This window comes from Xiphophorus hellerii, chromosome 3 (genome assembly GCF_003331165.1).
Source record: "Xiphophorus hellerii strain 12219 chromosome 3, Xiphophorus_hellerii-4.1, whole genome shotgun sequence".
NCBI classification, from domain to species: Eukaryota; Metazoa; Chordata; class Actinopteri; order Cyprinodontiformes; family Poeciliidae; genus Xiphophorus; species Xiphophorus hellerii.
In genome coordinates this window covers 29915214-29940928 of record NC_045674.1, presented here as the reverse complement: position 1 = coordinate 29940928, position 25715 = coordinate 29915214, and the positions used below count along the sequence as shown (strand labels likewise).

The following is a 25715-nucleotide window of genomic DNA, read 5'->3' as shown; positions in this document are numbered from 1 at the left end:
TAACTTATATGGGTTCTGTTTTTTCTAGTCAATCTTTTACAGTCGTCCTTGTGTTGAAAATGAGTCCATAGCAACCTGGACTGTTTGCAGTTACAGCACACCAGTTTAAAAGTGACTGCTTTGCTTGTCTTTAGAAAATCTAGAAGATGCCTCTGAATTTCTAAGATGAACAATGTGTGGAGTTACTTCAGCTGGTAAGAGTAAAAGCTTAAACTTTCAATCTTCTCAAACATTTGTAATACACTACACACTTGTAAATTAGACCTTTTTCTTTCCATTTTAAGAAACCCCCTTTCTTACTGCTGAAAACTTTGTGAGTAAACATTCTCATTTTTCAAAGAGCTATAGTTATGTTTAGCAGAGTTGTCTGTCGCTGAATTGTTTTGTCTTTTTACAGGAGAGCTATCTGGCCTCTGATGACGTACTGGTTTACTACTTCAATGAATTCTTAAGTCTGCCGGTAATGTAGGCACAGTAATATAGATATCTTCGTACAAAAAAAGCTTTCTAATGCCCATTATTTTTCAGTCTTTCTCAGAAGCTTTGGTATACAACCAGCAATCTGGACTTTTTGAGGTGGTGACTGGAAAAGCTGACATTATCGCCGAACAGATCAGCGCTACCCTGAAACTCTATAAATCAATACTGCTTTCTGATGACCCAGAAACATTTTCCAAAATGCCACCTGTACCGGACATCTGTTTCGCTGTCGTCGTAAGAACTTGTATAGGGAAAACGGCTGACATATAGATTAAATTTTTCAATGTGATTTGAGTAATGTGTCTTTGCAGTGCCTCCACAGAGAGGAAGGAATTCAGTGGATTAAGGAGAAAAGACTGCCCTTCTTCCTGCAGAGCGATTGCTACCATGAATACAGGTGCAGTTTTACATGCACTGTAAAGACCACCATTTAAAAAAAAAAAATAGATACAGGGTAGATCAGGCATTTGTGATGGCCACTCCTCTGTGCTTTGTTTTAGTCACTTCTGAGCTAATTTGTCAGACAGCTTAGTCATTTTCCATTTTGAAGGCCTATTTGTCAAAAACTTTGCTTCTTGTCTGTTATCTAAAAATGTTGCTTCAGTATTTCGGTCCTATGTTGATTCTCCATGAGGGCATCTGTTTTTGAAATTGAACTGTTTTGCTCCAGTTCTCCTGCAGCAAAACATCCCTACAGCATGATATGCCACCACCATACTTCACAGTTCTTAGGCTTGTGATCTTACCCATGTTTTCCTCCAGATGTCACTATGGTTATTTTGGCCAAACTTATTTCATCGGATCACAGGAATTGTTAGGAAATACACTTTAACAGGACATGTATGTACATTATGTAATTTTTGTTCTTTTATGTTACGAGTGAAGGCTTCTTCCTCTTTGAGTCGCCTTCCAGCATCTCAGAACTTTAACTATGCATAGCAATATCTGAGAATGAAGCTTACAAAGTTATGACATCATCTGGGCTTTCCCGAACTGTTATAAAGGCATAGTAACCTTGGTGACAGTAAAGCTCTGACTTTAAAGAAAGTGAAAAAAAAAATTTTTCTCCCCCTTTTTTTGTTTTTCAAATGAAAATGATTGCATAGTAGGACCATTGTAGATAGAATAATTAAAAAATAGTAAATTTCTACCAAAAACTCAAAAATGTTTACATTTATTTCAGAAAAAAAAACTTGCAAGTTTCTGAGTTTCAAAAGTTGCTAGAAAAAACTTTGAAATTAATCTCAAATTGAAAAAAGGAAAGTTGGAGATTTGAGTTTCAAAAGTCAGTTCTTTCTGGAAAATTTCTGAGATCTAAAAATGTCTCGCAAATTTTTGACTTTGTAAACTCTGAAATTTTAAAAAGGCAAAATTTCTGAGTAAAAAAATATTTTTTTCTTTTAGTTTTTTGGTGGAATTGTACGCCTTTGGTTTTTAAAATTTTTTTATTTATTTATTTTTAAATCTACATTGCCCCTAATACGCTGTCATATTTTTGCAATTCTAGCCTATTCTAGAAATATCAGAAAGGGAATGTTATGATGGTTTTGAATGAAAAATAATATTTTTGTGTTTATTGTTTCTGGGTTCAGAAAAGTGATTAAATCAACTTTCTACCAAGTAAAAGCAGTACTAAATATGGCAACACTCAGTTGGTTTCTAAATTAAGCAAGCAAACATGTGATTTAAGATTTTGTGGCGGTTGATTTCTTCCAGACTTGCCAAGCTGCTGTTTCAGTGGAAGCCAACCTTTTGGAGCCATGATTTGAAAAACTGGTTAGATGAAAAAGACACTAGCATTCATTCAATCTCAGAATTGCTTGATGACTTCTCTTCTGAAGAAGATTCTTCAGATTCTCTGGAGAGTATATCACCAGAACCAGGTAGATTTTTAGATCTAATACTGTTAAGTTAAAAATGTAATTTATTTATTTAATTTATAGATTGAATTTGTTTTCTGACCGAAATCAACAAGGCTTACAACAAATGTTTCCGATGTTAAGTCTTGTCCATCTCATACTCACTCAAAAACCCGTTCATTTTCTTTTTTCTCTTTGTCTCTTTCTCTTTGTCAGGAGTTGAATGTGAGCAAACTCAAGAACTCCACAGCTCATCTGACCTGTCAGCGGGTCTGTCAGACAACCTGACTGCTGAAGAACAGCCAGAGTACTTTGCTAGTAAAGTGGTTAATCAGGTGCTTAAAGAGGCTGTGGACATGTTGGACGGACAGAAACAGGCCGAAACCTCAGAGAGCCTCAGCCAGCCAGACCTCTCCAGGACAGATGACCAACACGAAGCAAATAAAGATGAAGCAAAACCGGAGAGGAAGAAATCAACACCATTGAACAGTGCAAAGAATAATAGAGACAAGCCAGAAGAGGTTAAGAAGAGTCCTGTTTTGTGCTGGGAAGTCTCCAGTGCTGATAATAGGCCAGGCTTGGATGAGTTCAAAGAGTTTTTGCGAGGAACGTCAGGAGAGAAGCTTCTAAATCTGTGGATGGATATTCAGACACTGATAGCGTTGCAGACTGAAGAACGAAAAAAAAGGTAAAACGTTTGTATTTTTGTCTGATTCAAGCAACTTGTCTCATGTAATGTAAAAAGTAAATGTATCATCTGTCCCAGATATTTAGTTCTGTTGAGGAACTGCTACCTGAGGAACAGCAGTCCTTGTTGTTTGAATGGGGAGCTGCTGGCAAGGTTGGGGTTGTCGAACTCCCCCTGCTGGATAGAGGAGAAATTGTTCTCGGTTCAGGAACTACTAACTGAGCCTCTACTCAGCTACTGGTGTGGCCCACAGTTTAGATTTATATTTGCAATGAGTCCTGTTCCTGTTAGCATACAGCCAATTAACCTGCACACTTCATCCATCTGTCCTACAGGTTACCTCGGTACTGGATGAAGACTCGTTGCAGACAGCCTGGCAGTCACTCTGAAGAGTATCTGTCCCCATTCCATCATTCTGCTATGACTCAGGTAGGCCTCATGTCATTTCACTGGGCGCTTATTCTGAGCCAGGGGTGTTCAAATCTTTTGAAACATGGACCAAAACCATGTTACAAAACTCAACTCAAGAGTACACACGGGCCAAAAACTAAAAATAGTTGAAATACTAAAATAACAAAAAGTTTTGACAATTTTTTTTCCTGCTCAACAATAAAGTAAGCAAGAAATATTTTAATTAAATACAGAAAATTGTCAGATTTTTTTTGTGTAGGAAAGGAAGGTGTAAATCATTGAAGAGCCAAAACTTCAAAAGGGTTTCACATGCTTTCCTTATTGAAAGAAATGCAACTACTTTACTCATTTATTTAGGGCTTGACTGAAAAAAACTGAAAATGATTTAGTAAATTCTCAGCAATAAAACATGAGTAAGTCAGTCTTTATTTGAAGATGGTTTAATGTCATCAAAAGCAGATTTCGGAGCTGTATATATAGTTTAAGTCAATGGACAGATGCGGTCCTTAGACTTCTCGCAATGAGCAGTGAATCACTTAATCGCATGATAAATTAAAACATGCTCAATAATTTCCATTTGCATGATTTATCATTTTTCTCTTTCTTTTTTCTACCAAAAACTGGATGACAAAAGTCTTCAGTCTGGTGCTTTGGCCTCAACTATCTCTTTTTTTAAGAACAATTTTGTCTGAAGAGACTTCATAATTAATTTTATTTATTGCTTCTGTTGTTTTGTTTATTTATTTTGGATCTATAAATTTTTTTCCAGTTTGGGGTGCTGTGGTGGCACAGGGGTAAAGTACAACCTAAGTAAGGAGGCCTTAGTCCTTGATGCAGATGTCACAAGTTCGATTCCAGGCCTGATGACCTTTGCTGCATGTCTTCCCCCTCTCTCATGACATACTTTCCTTTCTAACTACTCTCAAATAAAGGCCACTAGAGCCAATAAAACCTTTAAAAGATTCTTCCAGTTCCAGTGTTAAACGTTCACTAGAATTTAAAGTTTATTGATCTTTGAGAATGTGTTCTTGCATTATTATGCCATTATCATGATATCACTTGAAAATGGTTTCAAAACAGCAATATTATCGTTTATCACAATAACATTTGGGATCATTTATCCAGCAAAATTTGTTATTGTGACAGGCCTAGTGGTCCTACATTCTACCAAGAAAGTGAAGAGAAAGCAGAAAACCTTATTAAAAGATGAATACTTTGTGTTGTGTCTGACAATTTGTGACAAGATCTCAATTTATGGCTCATAGTTTTGTCCTAATAGGAAAAAGTCTTCATCTTCATGGTCCACCTGCACTGGTGGGTCAAATTTGCATTACATTGGAACTGCACTTTGGACACCCTTGTTCCAAAAGCTGTCTGCTTTTTCTTTTAAGATCTTAACTTACAATTTTAGAAAGTAGCTTATACTGTGGTGTATATATTTCCTAAGATGTCTGCCAAATGTGAGACACCATTTGGAAGAAGAGTGAAACCGATGATGACGTCTCTGTTTATTGAGTTCCGGACTGGGCTGTACTTCACACAGTACTGTGAACAATCTGGAAACAAGGTACAAACAAAAATCTGAAAGGTTCTACTAAACAGTTGTGCTGTGGATAAGTGATATGACATCACAAAGGCAATTCACTATTTTAATACTTTAAAATAAATCCAAATACTGGCAACTCTGAGTAGTCACTCAGAGTTTGAACACCTTAATTTTTTGCTCAAAATATTTTATCTTTACAAAGATCAGATTATAAGGCAACAATAAATTGAAGATTTAAATAATGTTAGGAAGAGACTCCTAATCTTAATGTTACTTTGACTCTGAATAAAACCACTCTTTTCAAGTCGTTTTTTAAAAATAATTATTTCAGAAAGAAAAATCTTTTCTGAAAGTAGTTTTTAAATCTAATTATAGATTATAGTTTTTACAGTTTTTGAAATTGTTAATGCTTTAGACTATGGCTTGGATTAACACTCTTCTATTGAATAACTAGTCCAGACAACTTGGCTATCTTAAATCATTTTGTTTAACGGAGAGTAGATTTATTACAAATTTTAATAAATATCTTTGGCATTTCAAACATTTTTGCTCCTTTTGCTATGGTGGTGGGGAGATATAAAATAATAATATTCATATTACCTAATATTTAGCTCATCAACTGCTTTGATTTGTTTGCAAATAATATTTGTTGAATAGGATCTATAGAATATTCATCAGTGGCTGTGATGGATGCTTGTCTGATGTGTTTTGGTTGTACTGAACTGACTTAACTGTACTGTCCCTAAATTATTTGCACTTCTACTTTGTTGTACGTCTTTGGTAAAAGGTAAAAAGAAATTGAGGGTTTATTGTTTTGAAAAGAATATCATTCCCAACAATTATAGATAGGGACCATATGCCAAAAAGTTACATTTTTCAATGTTTTAAATTGTTTCATTCCAACACATCCACAGACTTTTAATCTGATCAAAAGGGCACAGTTTAATGATGGAGTCAAGTCATTTGTTTTTACCCAAAGAATTTCTGACCGTATGGATACTGCCTTTTGTGGAATTTTTTTTATGCCCAACATCTAAAAAAGTTTAAAAATCCCATTTTACATTGCTGTTATTGTGGTAAGCTGATTCATATGGGCGAAGTAAATAATCCAATGTCTCTTTGTTTGTGGTTTTAGCTTTGGGTAAATGCAGTTTACTTCTGGACAGACCTGCAGCACTACCATGAACTGTTCCACCAAGAGCAAATGGACCCCTACAGTGTGCAGAGAGAGGCACAGGTCAGTACCTGCAGTACCTGTCCTATCTTTACGGAAAAATAACCAAGTACTACAATCAATCAAATGTTTAGAGAACATTTTTTTTAATGTATTCTAAGCCAACAACCAGAAGAGAAATGTAAAATTGTTAAGAGGTCCATGAGGTACTCTTTCTTCCTCCCTTTCACATTTACACAGAAGCGTCATTGCTGTCCCCATTATGCCAATATATTGATACATTCATTTGTGTCTCCTCGCCTCCACCATTCTCAACTGTGTTCTCTTACTACTCCTGTTTTAGGTGGAGAAATTGCATTTCTCATAAAAACAAATGAGTTCCACCCACAGTTCTTTGTGCCAGCTCAGTCACCTAGAACCATTGTGCTCGACCATGCTGGGACCAAGGACCAGAGAAGAATGTTTCGGTCCAGAACACATCACAGCGGGATGCTGACTTTTTTTAGTTCACCAGAGGGATGACATTTAATGTTGTTTCCTTAGTGCCACAGCCAGGAGGGTTAAATGAGTGACATTTATTTGGTGTGGTGTATTGTAAAAGCACAGAGCAATGGTGATGATGAAAGTGATTGTGGTTTTGCAAAGAAATATTTCTTGCTTGAAAAGATTTTCTCATCTCTCCTCCTTCTCAGGTCCTTTATTCCACATATATTTCCAGCTTTGCCAGGAGGAGCATTAATGTTAAGACCAAAACCAGAAGAGAGGTGTACAACAAACTACAGCCTGCTTTTGAGGAGCTGTTTGATAGGGTGGAGGAACATGCGCTGGACATCCTTCTGGAGCCGTGGACACAGCTGAACCAGAGGGACAAAGAGTCATTTCTGCAGGTGCAGAACAACAGTGGAGATTTTTATGGATAAAAATAATGTCAGGACCTATATTGATATAAATATCAGATCAGTGCAGTTCTAATTGTTTGTAGCTGTAGTTTACTTTCTGGTTAGTGTTATTAGTGTTTGGTAGGGTTGCAGTGCCTTGTAAAATATTCACATACTTTCAACTTTTCCACATATTTGCAATACAAATCTAAGCTTCAACATTTTTTTTGAGAAAGTGACAAACCAACATGATGTAGCACAAACTTATGAAGTTTAATGGCAGGAGACAGCCATATGTTTTGGGATAATTAAATAATAAAAAGATCAGGAACTGAGGAAGAGCATCTCCTTCCAGTATGACGCTGACCAGTTGAGACACAGCCTAGAAAAGTCTTGCTCATGTAATTGCAATCAAAGGTGGTTTTAAAAAGTTTTTACTTGGGTGGCCTGAATGTCAAGGCATGACACCTTTTTTCTGATTTTTGTTTGCAATCATAATCTTTTTTTTTTGTTTTCAATTGTACAATTATGCAGTACGTTATGCTGACACATCACATAAAATCCAAATAAAACACATTTGAAGTTTGCAATGGATACAAAGACACTGGTATAAAGATACTGTGAAGGCTTTTCGATTTAAGCAGACTTACAAACATCAAAACAAGTAAAATAATAACAATATCCTGTTTAATATTCAGAAAACCCTAGCCTGGATCCAAATTTAAAGATCAGTTACCTGCTAATGTTTAATCAGTTAGCTAAAGAGTTATTGTCTGCGTCCAGGTGCCTGTGCACGAGGAGCAGCGGTGCTTCTACAGTCCAGACCACAGAGAACTCCTGAGGGTCTGCAAGGAATTAAAGCACCGCCAGAGACGGATCAGCAAACAGGTCAAAGAGTTCATAAACACACTGAGAAACTGTGGAATTATTATTTTCAAGGTCTCTATAGGTATAGAAAAATAATTGAATTTTCAGATGTCACCTTGATCCTTCAAGGTTTGCAGCAAGATGCTGGTGATCTATTATAAGTCTGTTGTTCAGAGTGTCATCTCTGCGTTCGTCATCTGTTATGACAGCAGCATCAGAGCCAGGGACCTAAAAAGGCCCAACAGCCTGATGAAGATGGCTGGTTCTGTTCTGGAGACACCTATGGATCCTCTGGAGACGATAATGCAAGGAAGGATTCTTCATAAAAATGAAGAAAATTATGGACAATCTTGTCTGTCCTCTTCACAAGACTGTCTTGGGAAGGTGGAGCAGCTTCAGCCAGAGGCTTCTTCAGGTTCAGTGTGGTACAGATCGCTTCAGGAGATCTTTCCTGCCAACATCCTCAATGCGTCTTTGAAGAATATTGATGAGCAACAACAACATTTAATTTCCCTTTGGAATTAATAAAGTATTTTTGAATTTGAATTTGAATACTAGGGCTGGACAAAATGGCTGAAAAACGTATTACAATATAAGCGTTTCATATCAGTCAATATCAATAACTGTCTATCAATAATTATTGATTAGTTTTTGTTTTAAATATCTGAAATACTGACAAATTGGTGCCATGACCTTTCCTCATTTATCCACAGTTTTCACTCTTTGCCATTAGTTTTTATTTTTAAGCAGTTATGAGGCATAGTGGCGAAACCTTAAACGACAACTTCGCATGTTACTCAACAGTAACGTGTGCAAGTTGTTGCTAGGTAACCAAAGAGCGAGTGAGTTAGTTGATGCCGTCACTTTAGCTTAGCTCGTCATGAGAGGTTGAGCAGCTAAAGCCTTTCCTCTGCATACATCCCCCAAAATGCTTTGCAATTACGGATCAGAGTTCAGTGAATATTCTATACAATGAATACTGAATGTTCTATCAGATGTATTATTTATTGATATTGATCACGTGTTTAACACACCTATTACTGATTTATTGTCCAGCCCTAAGTCAGACTCTGTTCTTTAGTGTAAAAGATATACCCATCATTAGTTCATCCGTCCATCCACCTTTTTATACATCCATCTGATAATCATTCATCCATTTGTTTTCATGGTAAACATTTGTATTTTTACTTTAAAACTGTGAATTTAAGGACTGAGGACTCTATAAATTATAAGTTTTGATTTGAAAACTGAAAGAAGCCTTGAATGGAACAGACAGAATGGATGTACCTGGAATAATCTTCACCTGTTTCCTTTGGAACAAAGCTGAATATCCTTTGCTGTATCACACAGCATCCATCCTCACAGATAAACTGACTTTAGAGTACCCATTTAATGGTGTTCTTCTCTTCTGTCTCTATTTTCTCTTGTGTCTCTTCATGTGGAGCAGCAGAGGTCCATGAATCTTCCTATATCTGTCGAGCCATTCTCTTCCTCAAAGAGTGGCCGACACCTTGGTCCTTGGTCCAAAGTGGCTGCAATTTTCCAAAGTTATCGTCTATTGACCTTACTTCATCACCCTCAAGAGGGCAAACACTTCATGACTTTCTTGCAGGAAAATAACGCCAGGTAAGAGGCAGTACCAAGCAGAGAGGTGGTATATACAGGAAGATGAGATTTATTCAAAGGTTTAATTTTTTTTTGTTCCTGTGCAGCATTCATCTGCTCTGTTGGTTGGACCTAGAGCGGTACAAGGCGATTTTTAAGGGAAGCAAGAGCGTCAGACTGGAGAAGACAACTTTGATTGTTAAAAAGTACCTGAACGAAGACTACTTCTTTGGTCCTGACAGCCCTGCCACAAAAGAACAACAGGAAGATGTATGTAACATTTGATCTAATCTGACTAAAAATCCACAATTTGTTTACACCAATAAATGTATCCAGGTTTTATAAACAGTGGCTGCTGCAGCTTCAAATAATTTTTTTTTCACTTTCCTCTGGGATCCTTTGCTGCAGGAGAATCGGCAATAAAACAGCCTCCTGAGAATTAAATGGTTTCTATTCAGCTTCAGAAACAATGATTATAAGTTTAAATCCATCTCAGATTGGATTTCTAGACTCCAGGATCATTTCTAGATTTCCCTCCCAGCTGTTGTAGGTAGAGTTTGGATTTATGGCCCAAGCTGAAATTCAGGCAGGGTCAGGCCAGACTTTTTGGCTTGATGGTCGGGTCAGGCTCCGATGTCTGGAGAGTGTTTAATAAGGTTGCAGTACGGAGAAAACCGAACGAGAATGTTTGATATAAAGTTGTGTTAATCTATTTATGATAGATTAACCTAAACAGAGGAGCAGTGCAGTAGTAATCCAGACGGTAACAAGTGCAGGATCCTATCAACCTCCACATCCCAGATGATTTGCACTTGACTCCAACAACATTTACAACAAGCAACAAGATGGAGCTGGAAGATAGGAGAAGTTACACTGCTCGCTTAAATGGTGGTCTAAAAATAGTAAGCAGTAAAATCTTAATTAAAATAACATGTCAGGTTTACTTCAGACTGCGAGCCCCTAATTAAAGTGAATTAATCAAGTCGGATTGGGCTTTGACAAAATGCCTAATTGTTTGGGTCAGGTTGGATTTTTTCAGGAATGATTTAAATTTAAGTTCAAAGTCTGTTACATAAGCTCAAAATCACTCTCCGAGATCAGACTGACTTCATTCACACAGGACTTACTCCAATTTATTGAACAAAAGCAACATGCTTGTGTTGACATGATCTAAACTGTGGGGCAAGATGTTTGTGATTTGTCAGCGTCATCCTATAAATGCCTTCAAAACAATTATTAAAATTGCTTTTAAATTAGAAAGCCAGTTCTGATGCTTCTGACTCTATGAGGCCCTGGCAGCTGTTCTTATGTCTCATTGTTGGTTCTTTTCTGTGTGTGCAATGCAGAGAGTGTGACAGCTTTACTGCTTTGGCCCTTCACTAGCTCAGTCATCCAGTCACATAATGCCCCTCTTTCATCTCCTGATTCCCACTCTGCAACTGGTTCTCATTTCAAAAGCCTTACGAGAGTAAATGAGGGCAAGCAGGGCTGTGTGCGCTCCAAATAAAAAAGGAAAATGGAATAAAGGCGATGTAAGAAAGGAAGAAATCAGCATATGAGGACTGAAAAAAGCTAGAAGATTAAGGGAAGAGTTTGTGGGAATAATGCAGAGCACAGGAGGAGATAAGAAGGGGAGAGGTTCACTGTTGGGTTTCTCCTTTATGCATTTACTTGTACATTTACTTGTTTTGTGTTTTTTTTTATGTTGTTTTAAACAAAGTATGATAAGCATTCCGTTCCCCCTCCTTCTCTGTTATGTCTTCTGGTTGTGTAGATTCTAGTTAAGGCAGGTGGAGAGGAGAAGCTGCAGTCAGAAAGCCTCTCAAACGAAGTCGCGATTGCAATCCAGGAAATAATCAGGTGTTACCTTGAAGAAACATGGGTACCTTTGTTCCTCTCCTCAAAAGAGTTTGTTGAGCGGCAGAAAATAAAGGAAAGGGAAAAGGTAAACATTTTGATCCCTCACACTTGACACCAACATTTCTGACAATAAATAATTGCTGATTTAAAAAAAACAAACAAAAAAAAACTTGCAATGCTAGAAAACAGGTTTAGGCACCTTGCATCAGTCCTACATTCATTTTCCTTTCCACCACTGGGTGGCATCCTGCTACCTTTAGTATAGAAATTCACAGCACACAAGTTTTAGAGAAACTTTAGCAAGCTGGACAAAGTTTAACCCCTTAACTGTCACCCCAAAAACCCTTAGCTACATTGATATAGTAGCAAATAATTATTAATACTAATAATTATAGTCTGGTGCTCTATCATTCTCTTCCATTATCATTAATAGGTGTAACATCTATATGTAACAATATTTGGAGACTTAATATTATTGGCTTTTCCAACAGTGTTGTTTTGTATTTGAATCTAATTAGCAAATGGTGTCATGGAATTGACTTTTTTTTTTCTAGCAAACACAAAATATAACATCCAGACCCTATTACTGCAAAGCAAAAATGTTTTCCTGCTCATTTTCCACATTCCATCAAGTTACAACCACAAACTTCAACATATTTAATGTGACGTACTAACACAAAGTAGTGCATAATTGTGCAGCAGGAGAAAATGGATAACGTGGTTTTCAAATTGTTTTACCAAGTCATAGTGCCTGAAATAAAAAGCCTGGAAGGGTGTGCGTTGATCAGGTTAGCTCTGAGTAACTCTGTAGGAGCTGCAGGGATCCACTGCTCAGCTGGGAGAATTTGTTGACAAAGAAGCAAACAAAAAAATATTCAATGACGGTTGCCATAGACCACATGGGGGACAAACAAAGCTCAGTTTGTGTTGGAAAAATGAAGAGTGCACATACAGTGGCAGCATTGTGCTGTGGAAATGTCTGTTTTCAGCAAAACCCCCAAATACTTTCGGTTCAAACTGCAGCGAAACGTTATTCTACAATGTATTTATTCAAGGAGGCTGAATACAACTGCATGCCACACTTTTCAGTCATTTGTTCTACTTTCACTTCAGTTTTGCACATATATTTTGCAACAACATGCGTTAGAGTTTCTGGTTGTGATCTGACAGTATGTGAAAATGTTCAGAGGTGTGAATTGTTTTTTCTCAAGGTGATCTTATTAAATGTTTCAATGATATGCAGAGAATGGACTGGATGGACACTTTAAACTAGAACCAAATTGTCATTTGATCTCATTTAATTTGACAATAATTGCATTAAATATTTCAGAGGCAGTTGTGATGTGTATCATGTTTAAAGTCTGTATAATGGATGTGCCCACTGACACACATACACACACACACACACGCATACACACATTAAGGTTATAGGATCAGCCACTGAACGCCGTTACTGGCTTGTCGATCTCTTAGGTTCCTTCTTCGAGTGGAAACACATAAACCGCAGATTCTGCTGCTCTGCCTCATTATGTTATCAAGTTTACAGGGTTTAGTGACACAGATCTTCTCATTAGGTAATGAAAGGTAGATGTAGTTTAGCATTACAGTCTGGAAAGTGAGATGCGTGGAAGGGTGGAAAAGATGTTTAAGAGGTGAAATGAGGAGAAAAGGTCAGAGGAGGAGGATTGGAAAGAACAAATGAGATTGAAGACAAAGGAGAGAGGGATGCAGTTCTAGCGACAGGGAGAGACAGCACTACAGGGACGTGTGTGAGGCATCTCCTCGAGGTCTTGATTACTGACTCTTTGCCTTTGTTTCTGTGTGGCAGAGTCAATCAGAAGATAGAGCCTTACAGCTGAACCGGATCAGAGCAAGGAAGGTGAGAAGAAGCCCTTCAAGAACAGAGAGAAATGAGGGATTTCTTCTTCACCAGGCATCATGGATTTTCAGGAAAGATTTGGCTTTAAGCACTGACTTAAATTTTTTTTTGGCTGCTACGTTAGGCTTCAGGATGTTTGCTTAGCTAACTTTACTTTGACTTGTGTCTTTTTCAAACAGATTTAAACATTAGCTGAACTTTCATGTGTCAGAATAATTAAAGGGGCAGTCTTATGTAAAGTTGACTTTTTTTGAGCTTTACATCATGTTATAATGTTATTCCCTCATACAGGGAAATGAAAACCTACCTGAAGTGTTGCTTTTGATTCTTTCATGCATGTTTGAAAAATCCTTTAATCTCCATTCAGCTGTACAAATTGCCTTCTAGACCTAGCTCTGGCTTCGAGGTGCAGCTCCTCCTCGGCTCTGCAGTTTCCAAGCTTCTGAGCTTCTTCCTTAGATAGCAGCCCTCCCTGCAACACGAGGGGAGAGCTGCTCCCCTTCGTTTAGCAGGGGTATACGAGGGTATAGCAGCTGATAGTCCTTCAGACTAGCAACACCAATTAGCAAACATCTGGTGGAACTGCACATCTGCTGAGCTCATTATACGAACAACTTCTCAGTGCAACGCTGGTAAAAACGTAGAGTTAATAGACCAATTTTGTGATTACTTCCTGTAGGCTGAGTGTCAGAAAGAGCAGGAGTTTTTTTTTTTTTAAAGAAACAGAGACCCAATTTCAAGGCGTTAAATTATGAAGTCAAATTTCTTTGAAGTCACATTTGATATATGCATTATTTTTATAACAGGTGAAGTTAACATAGTTACTTAATTGTGCTATAAAATGGTACTATGTGCCAGGAAAATACATAATACCCTCCCTTTAAAGAAAAGGGCTTTAGCTAACTACATAATAGAATAGAATAGAAATACTTTATTCATCCCAGCAGGGAAATTACTTTGCAGTTAAAGCATAGAGAAAAGACACAATAACACCTACCACTGAGTAGTAGTTGTAGATAAAATAAAAAATAAAATATAAAATGCTATAAATTGTAAAAATATAAAATGCTGTTAATATAAAAAGCAACTTAAGAGCAGTCCTTGCAAAGATTCAAAAAATGCAGATATGTATATGTAAATATATGTACAGCAAGTATAATTGTCCCTATATTATGTTTTCACTGGCAAAAAACCTGTTTTACCTATTACCAGTAGAACTGATTAACATTATAGCTCCCTGTTTTCATCTGGAGGGTTCAGTGATGAGTACCTCCAGAGATATCCTTCTGTTTCGGAGAGCTCTTCTCAACCCGTCCACCTGCAAGCAGTTCCAGGACTATGTCTCTGTGAAAGGAGAGTTACTGGAAAATGACGTGCGCTTCTGGGTGGAGGTGCAGAGGTATAAGGTGAAGATCCAGAAGCTTCTGTGCTGGCGGCTGCACAGTCCTCATACCTTCAGAAATATGACATTTTTCCCCAGTGTGTGTGAGAGAGATTCTACAGCATTACTCTCATTATTTCTGTCTGGATACAGGACCTCTGCCATTCGCACAGCAGTCTGACCATCATCCAGCAGAAAATCTCCACAATCATCAGCTGTTTTATCAACTCTTCCATGCCACCATCTGTGCAGATCAACATTTCTCATGAACAGGCTCGGCGTATTCTGGAAAAGCGCCGTGAGCTCGGCCCTTATATCTTCAGAGAGGCACAGGTACTGGCTCTGTGTATGTTCTCGTTTAGCTACTCTATGTAGGACCCTCTCTGGCATATTTATCAACCTTCTGAAGAACGATGGGTTTTATGGGGGCCAAAACCCAGTACTAATGTGGTGGACCTCCTTGTGTAGGATTAGAGGTATGGTGTGAAATTAGTTTGGGTTAGCATAAGGTTGGACGATATGGGTGAAAGCGTATCACAAGATAATCGTTTCAGGGTTTTCCCCAGAAAACATGCTAAGCCTGATGTAGGGACGCTAGGACAGTCCTCCAGCAGCCCACCGAGTTTTTGTGTTAAAAATGTCAAAGTTACAATAATTCGGAGGTGCAGGAGCCCGCATTATAATACGGAAATAATAGAGGCCAACACCCAGTTCAGTCCATCAACTATAAACCTTAATCCGTCTTTACTGTCATTGTTTAGTAACAAACAACACTTATCTTGGTGGTGGGGCACTGAAGGAAACCCTGTGTTTCATATCAGTTGATATCAATAATTACACCAGGTTACAAAAAAATATTTTTTTTGGATGTCTGTTTTTTTTCAACTGAATTAGGACTATTTTGCAGCGCTGAATCCAAAAATGACGTCCATTTTTCCACATCAGGTCAGGTTTTTATTCTAATTTGATTTAGAGAAATCCGATCTTCTGACTACAGTATATTGATTACATTTTTGTGACATTATCAGTTTATTTCTGTTAATATTTCTCATCCAAAAAAAGAGACTAATTGTTTTCTAACAGAGTTTTATTAATTAAATGTCACAAACCTGGATTTCTGTAAAGTGAATAATAAACACTTCTAAGGGTAAGTTCATGTTAATTGAACTTTACGTCTCCGTCTCTTTTCTGTCCTGCTGGAATCTCTCCTCCTGCTCATCACTCATTGATCCCAGATTCTCAGGAAACTGATCCATATGTAGAAACAAGTCCTGCATTTTGATGCTCGTGTTGCTCCATAGTTCAGAAAGTTGACCTCATTGAGCAAAACCAATGTGATTTTTGGATTCAGCTCATCAAAATGACCCTAAAACAGTTGAAACACCCCAGACAATTTTTTGGCAGTTGACCAGTGTTATTGATTTTTTATTTTTGTTTTATATATTTGAAATACTGCCAAACTGGTGGCAATACCTTTCTTGCTTCATCCAGTGTTTTCACTCCATGCCGTTGTTTCTTATGAGTCATGGTGGCGAAACCTGAAACTGCTGCAACGCAAGTCACTAAGCTGGTTGTTGCTAGGTAACCTAAGAGAGAGTCAATTCCTCAATGCCATCTATCCAGCTTAGCTGGCTGAGATTGAGCGGCTAAAGTCTTTCCTCTGCCTACATCTACCAGAATGTTGTGTGGCTGTGGATTGGAGTTTAGTGAAATTATTGAACGTTCTATCAAATGTATTATCCATTGATATTGATCACGTGTCTATTGCAATATAGAGATGATTTATTGTCCTGACCTAGGTTAGGAATATACTGGTAAGTGTTTGGTTTAGGCAGACATGTAGTTACTAAAAAGAACAAATGTTAATACAAAGTCCTAATATGGAAAGAAACATGAATGTGTGTGAGAACAGTTAATAAAACCAAAATTTATTATTCTTCATGCTTCTCTGCTTATCCAGATAGCTGTGTTCAGTGAACTGCTGAAGCTATGGCCCAAGTTTCAAGTGCTCAGCAGGAATCTCTCCAAAGCGGAGCTCATTCCCCTGCTGCAGGAGAAGAGAGCCAAACACAAGGCCAAAATACGGAAACAGAGACGGCTGGAGGAGGAGGAAAGTGAAAAAAAAGCACAGGTGGACCCAAACAAACAAACAAAACTGAAGTTATAAGAAACCAGATTGTACTGCAAGATTAAAATCTGAACTCATTTCAGTCCTGTATGACCAGTTGTTACAGGAGAAACGAGAGTCCCTTATGAGTTTGGAGAAGGATGAGCGGGAGAGTAATCACGAGCTGGAACAAAAAGACGGATCTAAAACGCATCTGAAGCCACGCCACAGCTTCTCCTTGGAACGCAACTTCAGCTTCGAAAGCAACGGGAGCCACCAACTCGACTCCCAGATCTTCCTCATATCCCAAAGCTCATTGATGACTCACGCAGAACCAGTGAGAAACTCTTATCTGCTCTTAAAGCAGAAACTTTGTGTGTTTTTCCGAAAAAGCATTGTTATTCTAAACCATGGTAGCCCAAGTGAAGAGCAAAAGCATTTCCATCAGTCATTCCTCAGTGTTTATGATCAAAATCCCAATTATTTTCTTACTTTGAACACACTTCTACTTGAAATGGCCCATTTTGTTCAGAATGCATCTGTTACTGAAGTAAAACTCCTTTAATGGCAGCTATTGGTTCCAGAACTTAGATTAATTTAAGGGGCCTGAGGTTAAACAAGCACAAAGTTTTGACTGACGGCTGCAAAAGCAGTTTGTCTTTATTAACTACAGTCATGTGGTTTTCATCTTTTTCTAAGTTTTATATATCTGGATTTAATATATTGTTCATAAAGTTCTAAAATTATTTACATTTTCCACACTGTCATTTAGTCAACAAAAACAATGTTAAATTTAATGCAAAAACAATATAGCAGTAATATGAAGTGATTGTTTCCTGTTTGAACTTCTAGGTTCCTCATACTGTAGTGTAGAAATTTGGGACCAACGTTTACACACCGGTATTCCTTTTCAGCCAAAAATAATAAATTGGATATAAACTGTGCTTTTTCAAAAAAAAAAAAAAAAAAAAAAGCCATAGATGATAAGGTTCTGGCTTTACCCTGAAAGCTGAAGAGTTTGATGAGGGACAGGAAGTAGAGCCATGGCTCAGGATGCTAGTGTCTGAACTGTGTATACGACACCTACTGGTGACCTGAGGTGTTTATGGGTTTATAAGTGAAGACTAATGAGAGTGCAGGTGAAGCGTTGTGTTGTCAGTTCATTCCAAGTTCAGTTCAGCAAGATTAAATGAACTGATTCATGTTCATAGTTCACCACCTCAATGTTTGGACTATGTTTACAGTTCTACTAGTTCTTGTTCCTTTGCTATTTCTCAGAGACAAAATTTAGAGAATATATTAAATTGCATAAAATCTCATTCACAAGTTGACATATAGACAATGACATTAATTTTATTGCCTCCTGCTGTCTTTGCTCCCAAAAGCTGTATTTCAGCTTCTTTATTAACATAATCTGACATATATATATTTTATGAAAAACGGCCCCCACATTTCTGCAATGTTTATAACCTTGGTCACTTTTAACCCTCAGTGCAGATGGAATTAGCCAGATTTTGAGTTTTTTTTTTTTTTTGTTTTGCTCATTAATTGTGCTGCTATTGCACAACTGAAAACCCCACAGTGATTGTGCCAAATACTGAAAGTTGAATTTGGAAAAATCACTCACTCATTACTTTTTAAAAATTTTATAGCCATAAAATTAAAACACATAAAAACAAATTGCCTAGATATAATTTTGGTCATAACTATATTTCTCTTTAATAAATCCTGATTCCATGTAAGTACATCAGCTGCCAAACTCTTACAATCATGTAAATTAAATACATGTGTTCTTTCAGTTACTTATTGCAGGATGGGTCAGAGTTTCAGTTCACAACTTCAGTCTTTTTCCACGTCTTTGTTTCTTTCTTCATCCATAAAACTAAAAATAATCTAGGTGCAAAAACCTTCTACCATTCCACACAGAGGGAGGATAAAATCCTGTGACTCTCACTGACATATCCAAAGTATGCCCTTAAAAATCTTATGTTCTTCCCCAAAACGAAGAACATAAGGGAACATACTACATTAAACCTGTAGTATGTATCTTTTACTTTTTTAAAAGTTTACAATTATAAAGTTTATAATCTCTGAAAATTGAGATCCTTTGCCTTCGCCCAGCGCTCCCAGAACTAACTATGCAAATAAACCACTCAGTCAGAAACAACCAATCAGAGCCAGGAGGAGGATCTGGCTGTCAATTACCTTTGTTCTCACCCCTCCTACTTGCTCTTTGCTACACTGCAGCTGACCACAACTGTAGTGGTGGCTAAGCCAGTTAGCTTAGTTAGCTAGTTAGCTTAGCTCCCTATGATGACAGATAAACAGTTTTCCTGAAACAATAAGTTGTACCATAAAAACTAGTTAGTTGTCTTTCCACCATTAGCTAAATTTTTTCTTTTTGGAATATCCGCCTCATAATGTCACGACAGTGACAATTTTAATACATATGGAAAATAACATGTTTTTGAAAAAGCTATACTGCAGCTTTGAGATGAGCTCTATGTTCACTCTGTCCAAAATGTGAAGTATTTTCCACTTTAGGTTGGTAAAGCTTCATTTTAGCTGAGTTTTGGACACTAAAGCCTGTCCAGCGCTTTGTTGCAGCTAAATTAGAAATGACTAGTCCTAAGTAATATTCTTAAGGTGGGCAAAAAAATATTGACAGATTTGATATTGGCATGGTGAGACAACCATTATCGTCATTTAGTGGGACACAGATTTCCTGCAGTAGACTCCTGACGGCCATGAGCGAGCTGGATTTAGATGACCCATTCTTTGATTCCACTCAGACCGATAGCTGTGAGGGTAACTAGGTGAGGGTCTGGTGTTGAGATCCAGTTGTGCAATGATCTGACCACGTCCTGTTAACATACCTGTATGTCCAAGGGCAGCACGCTATCAAAACTGCTGGTGTATGAAATTAAGTCTGAATTCAGGGAAACTTGTGAAATGAATGCTGCAGAGAACGTTTGTCGGCCTCAACCACAAACTTAAACCAAAGAGTTCAGTCCAGGAATGGAACCTCGTTAAATCTTGACATTTCCTTTCAGCTGCTGTGGTCATACTCCAAGTACATCGAAGATCAGCAGAAGGAGAGGGAGGACGCGTTCAGTTCGCTTGAGAATTCTGTCTCCACAGACTCAGGTTCGCAGAAACATTTACTATTCAAGTGTTATATGAAGTTGTAAAAAAAGAAAAGCAAACAATCACTTTTCCAATTTATAGCCAATTAAGTTAGTTTCACCTAGAAGTAGAGACGCACTGATCTGATGTTATCTGTATCGGTCCCAATGCTGAAAAAAAAAATTCAAGATGGGATATCAGTGACGATGTCCCCATCAACAAGGGCTGATCTATTCTGTCTAATTCTATGCTTTGTGCTCTCTGAGTGACATCATGCATTATTTATTTTCCATTTGTATTCTACTCCTTTCTGCGCCCACTGAACAGATTAAAGTTGTGTTTTTCCATGTCTGACGTTATTGGTGTGTTTCAGTGTGTTGTACTGGTGCAGAGTTATCACATTTGTAATTTAGTACATTTAAGTCTCTGTGAAAAAAAAAAGAAATTAAGTCAATCCAGCTCTTCTTCTGTATCGATGAATCCCCATCTAAAACCAAATAAAGAACACTGGCGTAGAATTTAAATGCAATAAAATAATTAATTTGGGGACAGTAAAAGTCACAGCACTACACATAACCAAGGTGGTTTGTTGTACATTAAAAACCAAAACTAAATGTAGGGGCAGATTTTTACCACCAACTCTCTTCTTAGACTCCAGTATCCAGTCAGTAAGCAGTAAGGAAAGCTCCCAGGTGCCATCAATTGCCTCCTCTAGGAGCTTCACCAAAAGTAAGTCAATTAATTGACGACACACTTGAAGCCATTTTATGTAACGAGCTTTAAATTTTCTGTTTTACTACAGGATGGGTGAAAACATGTCCCAACCCTGGGCCCAGGAGGAACATCCCTGCTATCTGAGCAGGAGTGAAGGCTGAGAGAGTAACTGATACATTGATTATAAAAAGTTGAAGACATATATTAGAATATTTCTTATTCAGGCCTAAGCCTTATGGGGCCTGCTGATTGTGAAAGTAGTGATGTCCACGGTTTCAATACAACCTTTATAGCTGCACTAAAAATAAAAGAATACTTCATGTGAATTACATTTTTTTTTATTAAGTTTCTAAGTTTCAGATCAACAATTACATTTCATGGAGAGCTCAGTGACACCATAAAAAAGGCAACGTGTTTGCATCAGTAGGGTTTGGCATGAACACAAGGTACAAATAACAGTGTTTTTATTTTTAAACAAGCATGTTACATCATTGTAAAACTTTTGGTCAACAGCTGGTATCTCTAGAGTCCATCAACATGTATAAATATTGCACTTTACATTGGCATGGGATAATTCACAGAATGTCAACACACAGAGCCTGAAGCACTCCAAACAGTTTCAGAAAGAATGAAACATCAAAGTGCTTGAATATTTCTTCTGACTGAGGTTTTTTTTAGACTAACTTGATGAAACTCTGCTGTAGTGTTTCTCTACTCTGCCTCCTCACTCAAACATTAGAGCTTACATTAACAGAAGGATTTTTACAGATCCACGTTTCTGTAAGAAAATATTACTCCTAAAACTTTACCTCTAAGGCATGAGTGACCAGTTACATAAAAAAAGGATTAGTTCACATGGTAACTGTTAGGAATTAAGCACAGCGTGAAAGGGTTTTAAGGCAAACGTTAAATGTGGCGCATAAGTCAGATTTATCAGTGGAATCCGATGCGTAGAGCTTTGTTCTTCACTATAGTGAACTTACTAACAAACACCTTGGCAAAAGCAGGATCCACCAGGTAGCGGTAGCACTTGGTGACAGAGGGTGGGGGTTCTGCAAGGGTGACTGGAGGCTGGAGCTGAAGAGCGGCGGCAGACGGAGAGACGAACTGGGAGGCTCGGCTCACATAATCCACCAGCCGCTGATACTGCTGCTCTGATAAACGCTCCCGGACGCCGTCACCCTGCAGGGGGACAGAGGTCCTGGTCAAGTGAACTCTGACATCAAGAATACATAATGTTAACTATGCTGTCATGACAACTGCAGACCATGTTGAGTAATCTCAACATGGTAGAAATTATCTGGGAGAAATTATTTTGCTGCAGTAAAGCAAACATCTGTTCAGAGCACCAATTAATGAACTTGTCGTTTAAGTGGAATATTGCATTGAAGGAGATGTTCCTTTTCTAAACATTCACTTTTACTTTTTGGCTAATTCAGTTATTAGCCAAAAATAAAATATGTGGTAATTTAGCTTATGCATGAGCTCTGTTGAAAGTAGCATGTTATAATAATTCATATTGAGGTTCTGTTAAAACATTATGAGTAATTAACATCTTACCTATAGAGAATAACTCTTAGCATCTTCATTTAGTCTAAATCCAGATTAGGACGTTGAACACCATGTTTTCATTACACTGTTTATTTGTTCAGTAACCAATGGTTACCATGAAATAAAGGAAAGAGGAGAGAAGGAAAGATCTTCAAGTATTAAATGGACAGTGTGAATAAAACATGTAAAATGTTTATATTACATTTAACTACCTAATGGAAAAATAATAAAATAAACTTATATTTTTAACTCTTATATCAGGCAGCTTGACTGAACCTGCACACATGTTCTGTTGTCAATCATTGGCTTTTGCTGAAATCCCAGTCTATGTAACCATGACAACAGTCTAAAGTTTATTAAAATAACAATCAAATAAACCTGGGAAGGTGGATTAATGTTGAGACAGCAAAGGTCTGCTTCGGTCTTAGCCTCTGCTGGAAGTGGATTATCTACAGCACATGTGCCAAATCTATAGCCGGCCATAACTATTTTTGTGGCAGGAATAGAACTTTAAGATAACAGCTGCATGCTTAAAAATCAAATCAAATCCATTTTATTTGTATTGTACCAAATTGCATCAGTATTAAAGATGACATTTTTAGCAGTGTTCTTTGAATCCAGAGAAAGATGTAATAATTTCATCAGTTAATTAAAAGTTCGCTTTATCAATACATTCTGATACAAACGACTCTGAGGACATTCATGATCTCGATGTGAAAAATGAAAATCAGGGGAGTTCGACACCCCTGATTTACAGTATCAATACCTCCTATCAACAGAACTTTCCTTTAAAAATCACAAATTATTCCTTTAAGAAGTGGGGTGAAACCAGCGTATGACACTAATCATAAATCAAATGTAACTTTACAAAGCTACTTTAATCTTCTATAATGACAGTAAAGATTATTATTACTGCATCAGCCTTTAGCTAGACATCAATGAATGAAGCAGCATTTGATCTAAACAGTTTGTTGGATGTTTTAACCAGAAAGCCAGAGGTTGGACTAACTTGTGAATGAACTTTATATTAAATGATAATAAAATAATAATGAAATATTTAGGTTAGCTGCTTTGATTTCCACATCCACCTTCCTGACGATTGGCTCACCTCAGAGTCGCTGCTCAGCGTCTGCTGCTGTAAGGTGAGTGTGAGTTGACCCGGCTGTTCTGGCTCCTGCTGACACTCCACCTGCACAGAGACCAGAGGTCAGCCGCAGGAAGCTTCCTCCTGCAGCTGACCTGGAGCACTGCGTTCACCTCTGTGATGGGGAAGGCCTGCTGCTGCGTGTCCTCACACAGGCTGACCACAAACAGAACCTCGGAGGTGAGCAGCAGGCAGCCAGCATGCTCCTGACCCGATCCGCTCACTATGGTCACCTCCAGGGCCATGTGGAGCTCCGGGCGCCCCAGAGACTGCAGCATCTTCCTGTGGTCACACCAAGGAGCAAACAGAACGGATCGTCATGTTTTCCATACGGTCTAATATATCGCTCAAAATTCACCCCTCGGCAAACCATTCATGCCTTCATGCATCCTGTGCTCTTGGTTTTCCTTTAGTTCTCTGTGTGATTCAGACCTCACACATGTTCAGCAGTGACTGTGTGTTCAGCCATGTTCCTCTGACAGTGTTTACTTTGGGCGGCAGGTGCTGGCGTTGCGGGGCAGATGTTGAAGCGAGCACAGTTGGGCACTTTGGGTCTGCTCAGTGTTACGCCGCTCGCAGCCAGAGCTCTCATAAGTACGGACTACCTGTTGTTGTAAAAGGCAGTGACGAATGCCTGATGGAAACCAGTTTGACGGCTTTGTGGTTCAAGTAAAACACAAGAGAACATCAGATGTATGTATAAACACTCCGCTAAGCCCCTCAGCTGATGACAGCTCCAGAGGAATGTTTTCATGCATCAACAATTTGGACATTTTCCTGATGGCAGCTTAAAAAACTAGCAGGAATAAATGTTTGATAGCTATGGAAACCAAACCAACCCCTCAATAAAATGTCATAAAGACTTATTAAGCAGCTCATGATAACCTTCTGTTCATAAAGGCTGCTCATAAATCTTTCTTGAATGTTTCTATGAAGCTGTACTGGAACCTTTAACAGATTGGAGACTGGGGGTGAACAGAGTACCTTAATTTTGGGTGATTATCAGTCGGTCGATACTTGCATGTAAAATTGATCTGAACTACTCCAACAAGGTCCAAGAATCAACCACTTTCCCCTTTTGCTCTGCCCACCCACCTACGTTTCACTTATTTTTGAGAGCACCGCATCATGTGCAGTTAAAACGGGTTTGCATTGTTTCACAGGTACTGTTCAAAACTTTTCAATAAAATAAGCCTGGGACACTGAAGGAATATTGTGAGCGCCTGACAGTGTCTAGTGGGAAAAAATAAATTAATCAGTATCAGCAAAAATCAGCATCAGGCTTTTCAAAGATTGGTCAGAAAAAAGCAACCGGTTCCCCCTACTACTGCTTGGATCACACACGCTTTTAGAAAACAGAACTGACAGATAACTTCCTCTGGGTTTTCTGCTTTATATAAAATCCTAATAAAGTTATAATCTACCACCTTACAAACCATGCCAACAGAATGCCATTTGTTGCACTCAAATGGCATTCTGTTCCTTTTGAGAGCAACAACAAAACACCTCTGCTCAGATTTGTGGCTAAATGGTAAGAACAACTGCAGCGGAGAATTCATGAGAACAAGGAGAGGCAGACTGGCCACCACGTGTGGGACTCAAGGTAAAGAAAGAAATGCGGACGTCTTTGTAAACTAAACAGTGGAAATGACGGAGGGTAAAGCTAGAGAAAAATACATCATTTCCTGGAGAGAAACCAAGAAAAGCACAAATGCAGAAGTGAAAACACATGCCCCACTTATAAGAAGGAGAGCTGGGCAACAGTAAAGCTGTAGAAGGGAAGAGATGTTTTAATGGCTTCAGGGTCATACCAGACATATTTCAGGTGGCTGTTGGAGGCCAGAGCAGACTTTTCTTCTGCAGGCAGGTAGAGCTGTTTAGGAAGCTGCCACAGGCCCGCTCCGTGGAGGATCCCTGCACACAGCACGGACAGTTAACCATTACAAGCTTCACACACATTTAAACTCTGTTTATTACCGATTCTGTTCATTTTTAAAGACGAATGGTTACAGAGTGGGTGTATAACCCATAAGCATGTGGTCAGTTTTCTTTCAGCACTACAGCAACAACCCAGTGATTCATAAAGAACACAGTGGACTCCATCAATGATGTCACTGCAGTGACACTGGACACGCTGTGCAGCCCTGAGAGAGAGTGTGTGTGTGGGGGTGTGCGCGTGTGTGGGTGTGTGTTTGTTTGTGATACCTCGTGGGGACCATTTTCCTGACACATACTATGTTGTGGGGACCCACTGCTCTTTGTGGGGACCAAAGCCTGGTCACCACAAGGGAAAATGCTGTTTTTGGGTCAGGGGTCACATTTAGAGCTACGGTGTGAACTGAGTTTTGATTAGGGTTAGGGTTAGGATAAGGGTTAGGGTTAGGATAAGGGTTAGGGTTAGGATAAGGGGTAGGGTTAGGCTGTAGAAATGAATGGAAGTCAATG

At 38.4% G+C, this 25715-nt stretch overlaps 2 protein-coding genes across 4 annotated transcripts in view; one reads left to right on the top strand and one right to left on the bottom strand.

Moving 5' to 3' along the window:
• Nucleotides 1-172: 172 nt before the first annotated feature.
• On the top strand, nucleotides 173-20901 carry rgs22 (regulator of G protein signaling 22). The gene is made up of 24 exons (XM_032557637.1): nucleotides 173-194; nucleotides 285-313; nucleotides 398-460; nucleotides 529-714; nucleotides 792-877; nucleotides 2197-2363; nucleotides 2556-3027; nucleotides 3106-3267; nucleotides 3363-3456; nucleotides 4886-5005; nucleotides 6120-6221; nucleotides 6851-7045; nucleotides 7820-7924; nucleotides 9348-9529; nucleotides 9616-9778; nucleotides 11283-11453; nucleotides 13197-13247; nucleotides 14501-14653; nucleotides 14782-14961; nucleotides 16589-16759; nucleotides 16854-17072; nucleotides 19789-19882; nucleotides 20513-20590; nucleotides 20664-20901. The coding sequence occupies exons 1-24, from the start codon at nucleotides 173-175 to the stop codon at nucleotides 20717-20719; spliced, it is 3321 nt and encodes a 1106-aa protein (XP_032413528.1). The 3' UTR covers nucleotides 20720-20901.
• Nucleotides 20896-25715, bottom strand: part of vps13b (vacuolar protein sorting 13 homolog B) — a 304956-nt gene continuing 300136 nt past the window's right edge. For 2 of the 3 annotated variants that reach the window (XM_032557919.1, XM_032557918.1), the window contains 4 exons: nucleotides 25082-25184; nucleotides 23384-23552; nucleotides 23235-23315; nucleotides 20896-21757 (listed from right to left, as the gene is read on the bottom strand). In XM_032557919.1, the coding sequence (XP_032413810.1) occupies nucleotides 21509-21757; nucleotides 23235-23315; nucleotides 23384-23552; nucleotides 25082-25184 (602 nt within the window). In that variant the 3' untranslated portion in view covers nucleotides 20896-21508. The remainder of the gene's footprint in view (nucleotides 21758-23234; nucleotides 23316-23383; nucleotides 23553-25081; nucleotides 25185-25715) is intronic. The other variant, XM_032557917.1, reaches the window with a different exon arrangement.

What these genes read in the sequence shown, in the direction of transcription:
- rgs22 (XM_032557637.1), top strand. Translation starts at nt 173, where the DNA reads ATGTGTGGAGTTACTTCAGCTG. An exon ending in ATGAATTCTTAAGTCTGCCG is followed by an intron (nt 461 to 528) that starts GTAATGTAGGCA and finishes ATTATTTTTCAG; the next exon opens with TCTTTCTCAGAAGCTTTGGT. An exon ending in TGGAGGTGCAGAGGTATAAG is followed by an intron (nt 14,654 to 14,781) that starts GTGAAGATCCAG and finishes GTCTGGATACAG; the next exon opens with GACCTCTGCCATTCGCACAG.